This window comes from Cervus canadensis, chromosome 6 (genome assembly GCF_019320065.1).
Source record: "Cervus canadensis isolate Bull #8, Minnesota chromosome 6, ASM1932006v1, whole genome shotgun sequence".
Classification (NCBI taxonomy): Eukaryota; Metazoa; Chordata; class Mammalia; order Artiodactyla; family Cervidae; genus Cervus; species Cervus canadensis.
The window spans coordinates 18,697,326-18,705,504 of NC_057391.1; the positions used below are offsets into that span (position 1 = coordinate 18,697,326).

Consider the following 8,179-nt stretch of genomic DNA (forward strand, 5'->3'; position numbering starts at 1 on the left):
TCAATGTATGACAAAACCCACTGAAAAAAAAAAAAAAAGAATAATATTACGTAGGAACCTAGAATGTTAGGTCCATTAATCAGTGTAAATCGGAGGTGGTGAAATAGAAGATGGCAAGAGTGAAAATTGACATTTTAGGAATCAGTGAACAGGAATAGGTGAATTTAATTCAGATGACCACTAAATCTACTACTGTGGGCAAGAATCCCTTACCTCATAGTAACAAGACAGTCCGAAATGCAGTACTTGGGTGCAGTCTCAAAAACAACAAAATGATCTCTGTTCGTTTCCAGTGCAAACCATTCAATATCACAGTAATCCAAGTCTATGCCCCAACCACTAATGCCAAAGAAGCTCAAGTTGAATGGTTCTACAAAGACGTACAAGATCTTCTAAACTAACAGCAAAAAAAAAAAAAGATGTCCATTTCATCATAAGGGACTGGAATGAAAAAGTAGGAAGTCAGGAGATATCTGGAGTAACACGCAAGTTTGGCTTGGAGTACAAAATGAAGCAGGACAGAGGCTAACAGAGTTTTGCCAAGAGAATGCACTGGCCATAGCAAACACCCTCTTCCAATAACACAAAAGATGACTCTACACGTGGACGTGACCAGATGATCAATACCAAAATCAGATTGATTATATTCTCTGCAGCCAAAGATGGAGAAGCTCTGTATAATCAGCAAAAACAAGACCAGGAGCTGACTGTGGCTCAGATCATGAATTCCTTGTTGCAAAATTTAGACTTAAACTGAAAAAAGTAGAGAAAATCACTAGACCAATCAGGTATGACCTAAACAAGATTATACAGTGGAAGTGACGGATAGATTTAAGGGATTAGATTTGGTAGACAGAGTGCCTGAAGAACTGTGGACAGAGGTTCATAACATTGTACAGGAGGTAGTGATCAAGACTATCCCCAAGAAAAAGAAATGTAAGAAGAAGGCAAAATGATTGTCTGAAGAGGCCTTACAAATAGCTGAGAAAAGAAGAAGCTAAAGGCAAAGGAGAAAAGGAAAGATATACCCATTTGAATGCAGAGTTCCAAAGAATAGCAAGGAGAGATAAGAAAGCCTTCCTCAGTGATCAGTGCAAAGAAATAGAGGAAAATAACAGAATGGGAAAGACTAGAGATCTCTTCAAGAAAATTAGAGATACCAAGGGTACATTTCATGTAAAGATGGGCTCAATAAAGGACAGAAATGGTATGGACCTAACAGAAGCAGAAGATACTAAGAAGAGGTGGCAAGAATACACAGAAGAACTGTACAAAAAAGGTCTTAATGACCTGGACAACCATGATGTTGTGGTCACTCATCTAGAGCCAAACATCCTGGAGTGTAAGGCAAGTGGGTCTCAAGAAGCATTACTACAAACAAAGTTAGTGGAGGTGATAGCATTTCAGCTGAGCTATTTCAAATTCTAAAAGATTATGCTGTTAAAGTGATGCACTCAGTATGCCAACAAATTTGGAAAACTCAGCAGTGGCCACAGGACTGGAAAAGGTCAGCCTTCATTCCAGTCCCAATGAAGTGCAATGCCAAAGAATGTTCAAACTATCGCAGAGTTGCACTCATTTCACATGCTAGCAAGGTAATGCTCAAAATCCTTCAAGCTAAGCTTCAACAGTATGTGAATTGAGAACTTCCAGATGTACAAGCCAGATTTAGAAAAGGCAGAGGAACCAGAGATCAAACTGCCAGCATCCATTGGATTATCATTAAAAAAGCAAGGAAATTCCAGAAAAACCTCTGCTTCATTGACTATGCTAAAGCTTTTGACTCTGTGGATCACAACAGACTGTGGAATTTTCTTAAAGAGTTGGGAATACCAAACCACCTTACCTGCCTCCTGAGAAGCCTGTATGCAGGTCAAGAAGCAGCAGTTAGAACCGGACCTGGAATAACAAACTGGTTCAAAATTGAGAAAGGAGTACATCAAGGCTATTTATTATCACCCTACTTATTTAACTTATATGCAGAGTATATCATGTGAAATGCTGAGCTGGATGAATCACAAGCTGGTATCAAGACTACTGAGAAAAATATCAATAACCTCAAGACATGCAGATGACACCACGCTTACAGCAGAAAGTGGAGAGGAAATAAAAGCCTCTTGATGAGGGTGAAAGAGGAGAGTGTAAAAGCTGGCTTAAAACTCAGCATTCAAAAAACTAAGATCATGGCATCTGGTCTTATCATTTCATGGCAAATAGATGGGGAAAAAAATGGAAACAGTGACAGACTTATTTTCTTGGGCTCCAAAATCACTATGGATGGTGACTAGCAGCCGTAAAATTAAAAGATGCTTGCTCTTGGAAGAAAAGCTGTGACAAACCTAGACAGTGTATTAAAAAGCAGAGGCATCACTTTGCCGACAAAAGGTCTGTAGAGTCAAGTCAAACTATGGTTTTCCCGGTAGTCATGTTACAGATGTGAGAGCTGGACCATAAAGAAGGCTGAGCACCGAAGAATTGATGCTTTTGAACTGTGGTGTTGGAGAAGACTCTTGAGAGTCCCTTGGACAGCAGGGAGAACAGTCCATCCTAAAAGAAATCAGTCCTGAATATTCATTGGAAGGACTGATGCTGAAGCTGACGCTCCAATACTTTGGCCACCTGATGGGAAGAGCCAACTCACTGGAAAAGACCTTGGTGCTGGGAAAGATCGAGGGCAGGAGGAGAAGGGAGCGATAGAGGATGAGATGGTTGGATGGCATCACTGACTCAATGGACATGAGTTTGAGCAAGCTCTGGGAGTTGGTGATGGACAGGGAGGCCTGGCGTGCTGCAGTCTATGGGTGCAAAGAGTCAGACACCACTAAACAACTGAACAACAACAACAACATCTTCCCTTAATTTATTAGCCTTGTATTTTTTAAGAATGTGAATGAAATTAAATTTTTCCATTTGTACTGAGATATAATTGACAAATTGGCTTCCCTGAGAGCTCAGTTGGTAAAGAATCCGCCTGCAATGAAGGCGAACCCAGTTTGATTCCTAAGTCGGGAAGATCTGCTGGAGAAGGAATAGGCTACCCACTCCGTTATTCTTGGGCTTCCCTGGTGGCTCAGCTGGTAAAGAGTCCACCTGAAATGTGGGAAACCTGGGTTCGATCCCTAGGTTGGGAAGATCCCCTGGAGAAGAGAAAGGCTACCCACTCCAGTATTCTGGCCTGAAGAATTCCATGAACAGTCCATGGGGTCACAAAGAGTCGGACACGACTGAGTGATTTTCACTTCACTTCAGCTGACAAATAAATGGTAATATATTTGAAGTGTGCAGCATAATCGTCTGATACACATACACTGTGAAAACATTCCAACAGTTAAGTTAGTTAACACATCCTTTACCTCATATGGTTACGTTTTTGGGTGTAAAAATGCTTAAGATCTGCACTCTTCAGTAAGGTGAAAACTTAGATAATTCACATGAGACTTTTCTTCTGATAAAGACATCTTAATTTCCTCTAAGCACTGCTTCAACTGCATGTCTTCATTTTTAATATGTTGTATTTTCATTTCATTCAGTTAAAAAGGGTTAAAATTTTTATTTCTTTTGGTTTCTTCTTTGACTCATGGATTGCTTGATTTCCAAATATTTGAGATTTTCCCAGATTTCTTTGGATTCATATATTTGGGGGCTTTGTTGTTGTATGTATATGCATTTGTAGTTGTTATTTTCAAAAAAGAAATATGTAAGTCAGTGATAACAGTGAGAGATTTCAATATCCTGCTCTCAAAAACTGATAACAATTAGAAAAAGTTAAAAAGAATATAGAGGACTTAAACGATCCTCTCAGTCAACTTGGCCTAGCTAACATTATAGACTCTCCACCCAATGACTACAGATACAGATTCTTTCTGAGCACATATGGGACAGTTTTCAGAATAATCCATATGTTGGGACACACAACAAGTTTCAGTATCTTTTTAAAGACCGAAACCATAAAAAGCTCAGCAGGTGTTAGATATCACAGCAGGTCTATTCTTTGTCTAGAGCTTGCTTTCCCTTGCTATAAAAGTGGTAAATCTCACAAGCGCAGTGATTTTCTCTGGTAATACCTAGTGCATATGCAGGCATTCGTCCTGGGCCTTTGCATTGCCTCCATGGGATTTGGGGGCAGGGGGGAACTGACAAAAAGAAGCAGGAGCCCGTGACCACCGCCATTACCCTGAATGGCATGACCAGGGCTAAAAACTCCTATTGACTAAATCCAGAGGTCTCTTAAGCTAAAAACTATGGTTGGTTTTAACACTCCACCACTTCCTATTCCTAGGAAGGGTGATTTAGCCCTTTTAAATGTAGTCTCCATACATAATACAGAGATACAACAATAGTACCTATTTCATAGAGTTGTAAAGACTAAATGAGTCCACATAAGAATCCACCTGCAGTGTGGGAGACCTGGGTTCGATCTCTGGGTGGGGAAGATCCTCTGGAGAAGGGAATGGCAACCCACTCCAGTATTCTTACCTGGAGAATTCCATGGACAGAGGAGCTTGAAGGGATACAGTCCATGGGGTGGCAAAGAGTCAGACATGACTGAGTGACTAACTTTCATACAAAGAGCCAGAGTGCCATATAGAAAGTGCTCAATAAATGGTAGCTGTGGGGAGATTTTACATTGCTCTTCCTCTGTCCTTTCCCTTGGAGTATTTATTCTCACTGGCATATTCATTTAGACTGCCTCAGTTTAAAAGATTCTTTCATAGTTCACAGACATTTTCAGGAGGTTGTTTTCCTACTATCTCATTGAAATGAGGTCCAGAATTTTCATATTTTCCTGTCTGCCTTCTTCTTCTAACTTCCCTGTTAAAGTTATGACACATTTCTAATGAATTCCTTCATTTGAAAATTGTGAGGTTAAAATTAAAATCGTGAGATTAAACGTGTACTCCAAGGTGAAGGATATTTTAGATGTATATTAGGAATGGACTTCTAAAATCAGAAGTGTCCTGCAACAGAAGGGACATACAGACAAGCATTTGAACAGCAGAGCTCTGATTTGCCACTGTTTCATCTGTCCCGTTGAGTCCCTGAAGTCTGCTAGCAGTTGTAATCTGTTACTCGGTAGTGAGGACTGTACCAAACAGATGCAACAATTTGTATTTTGTGTAAACACAAAACAATATGTACTGTATTTGTGTGGCTCTGGGACTTGTGATTCATGGTATTATACTATTGTAATTAAATGAATTGATGAGATGGCAAATGAACTGTAATTTAGTGAATTGAGGAAGGTTATCAAACTTCCCTGGGTATTGCCATCCACAGAGAGCAGACTTTGATGTTAGATTTCACTTGAAGATGTGACTTTTGAACTCCTGCAGAGCTAGAGGGACATAGAGCTCTGCAGTGAGGTCACGATAGTCTGGGGCCCAAGGTAAGTGTAACTAGGCTCAGTCATACTACGCACATTATTCAACATTTGATACAGTGGGAAAAAATACTGAGGTTTTTTTAATCACATGTAAGACTTAAACATGCAAAATTTGACAGATGTTGCATGCGGCTTTCAGAACTAAAGAAAATGACCTGGGCACTGATGTGTGCTCCTGTGAGATGTTCTGTTCTCAGCTGTCACCCTCTTTGTCCCTCACCCACAGCCATCATAGTGACCAGAAAGTCTGCTTGCTCTGCAGTGGTGTGTCTTGACTAGTGCCCATTAGTTTTCAGTAGTTACCCCTGGCCTGCATGTTAGCCTTCAGTTTAATGGCCTTTTTTATGTTCATTCATTTTATTTTATTTCCCATCGTGGTTTTGTTTATTTCTTTTTTGTTTTTTGTTTTTTCTGTTCTCTTTTTTAAAACCGTCGTGGTTTGCCCTTCATATTCCCCAATATTTGCACATGACAAGATGTTGCCATCCCAACATTACCTCCCACTTCACTGACCAGTGCCACTACTGACCATCTAGCACCAGCCACAACTGGACCACTGCCTTCAGCTCCTCGGGATGTCGTGGCCTCCCTGGTCTCTACCCGCTTCATCAAACTGACATGGCGGACACCCGCGTCAGACCCTCATGGGGACAACCTTACCTACTCTGTCTTCTACACCAAGGAGGGGATTGCGAGGTAAGTGCCTATGTGTCCGGAGCCGGGTGGGTGCATCTTGTCCTCCCAAGACCAGTTGTGCCTGCCCTGACTCTCTGCTGTGCAGAATCTGTACCAGCTTTCAGTCCAGAAAATGTGATCACGGAGATACGTCGTCTCTAGTTGTAGGTCATGAAAAGTAAATCCCTAAACAGATGAAGGTCCTGGTATTGTTTCCTGCCTTTCTGGGATGACTTGGGGAGAGCGTAAATAAAGGTATTTAAGTAGAAATATTAAGATGTAACCAAGAATACCCTTTTTAATATGATTCAGTCAAGTACAACCTATAGGCTATGTCTTACTTAGAGCTTTCAGATTCTAGAAATTAAGGGAGTTATATCTGCCTGCACCCTTAAGCAGGTGTGGGCTGCTGAGCTCAAGGGGTCTGCTTAATGACACAAGATTACTAAGTGACCCGTTTTCCTAAAACAGTATTTTCATTACATTCCTCTCCATCCCCACTTCTTTCAGGAACTCACATTGCCTCTCCATTGCTTTTGGAGATTTTCCAGAATCACCAGGCTACTTCACTGCACAGTCTACCTTTATTTTATCTATCCAACCTTATTTTCCTTTAACCCTAGTTAACTTACTTTCTAATGAAACCAATCTCATTCCTGTCACTCTGCAGCCTTTTTTCCCCCATTTTCTCTTTGGTCACTTCCCCCTTTCCCGTTTCTCAGCTACCACTGTAAAATTCAGTTAATCTTTCTTGGCTCAGATTAAGCCCAATGGAGCCCTCATAAATCTTCCTCTACTTTTTCAGCACATGTAGCTTTTCTCTTGTATATATATACATATATATATTTGTGCCACTGATATTGGCACTTAGTTATGATAACACATGATCTGATACTGCCATAGTTGTTATTCTTCTGTTATTTTATGTGTGTTTATGTTGTTTTCCCAATCAATTACACACTTTTTGGGAGGTCCCATGCCACATGCTGACTGTGTATTCTTAACATTGCTGAGTAGATCCCTTCGTTGTGCTGTTACTTCACACCAAAATAAGAAAGCTAAAATACCTGTTTGGGTTAAGGCAGTTAAGCTTGTATTTCTACTAGGGTGCTTACATTTGATATATATTGTATTTAATACCAAACTGGCAAGTTCAGAAGGTATAGGTACCTTAGTCAAGTCAATGCCCCTTGGTTTAAGACTCTTGAGACATCTGAGTGAGTGACATAATTTGAGTCAGATGGATTGCACTGCTCACAGGGTAATGGAAGGTTCATCTGAACACTGCAGTGGATGTTTTGCAATTAAAAGATAAGGAAACATACTACTAGTCACAGAAAGTTAAGGTATTACTACCAAACAGCGCCCGTCTTGAAATGTTTGCAGTAGACTTTCAAATCCCATTGCAAAGTCCATGGGGACAGAAGCTTTTAGTAATTCCTCAGAAGCAATCTTACATGCATCACAGGGTCTTTGCTTCTAGTAGAAGGCCTTGTTGTTCCTTCTAGCAGGACTGCATTTCCTTCACAAGCAACTGTCTGGCTTCTTGTCCATCATCCTCAGAAGGTCTCTTCTCGGGTTTTCCATGACTACCTGCCCAACATAGCCTCTTTGTCAGTGTCACACACTGGGGCACTTGATGGCTTGTTCCCAAGCCAATTGTTAAATTTTCAGGAAATTTTGCAAACCCATTGACATGACCCGGTAGCTCGAAGTTGGGCATGGGGGAAGTATTTACAGTGACAAGTGCTACAAACCAGAGCCAGTTGTTAAACATTTACCGGAACATCACTGTAATATACCACCATGTTTTGTTTTTTAGCTTTTTTTTTTTTCCCAGAACACTTAACACTCAGAAATGTTCTCTTTTTATTAACACATTTATTGCATTTGTCTTGTTCAGTAGAGTGTCACCATCACCTAGAACAGAGCCTGGCTTATCAGTAGCACTAAATAAATATTTGTTAAGTGAGTAATTTTATACAGTGGAGAAATAATAATTATTCAAGAAATAATGTTGGGACTTCCCTGGTGGTCCAGTGGCTAAGACTCTGTGCTCCCAATGCAGGGGGCCAGGGTTCAATCCCTGGTCAGGGAACTTGATCCCACATGCTGCAGCTA

General features: G+C 40.6%; 1 protein-coding gene across 4 annotated transcripts in view; it reads left to right on the forward strand.

Annotated features, from left to right (window-relative positions):
* The window catches only part of NEO1 (neogenin 1), a 218,571-nt gene that overhangs the window by 149,441 nt on the left and 60,951 nt on the right, over positions 1–8,179 (forward strand). For 2 of the 4 annotated variants that reach the window (XM_043471016.1, XM_043471014.1), the window contains exon 8: positions 5,860–6,079. In XM_043471016.1, the coding sequence (XP_043326951.1) occupies positions 5,860–6,079 (220 nt within the window). The remainder of the gene's footprint in view (positions 1–5,859; positions 6,080–8,179) is intronic. The other 2 variants (XM_043471017.1, XM_043471015.1) reach the window with 1 other exon arrangement.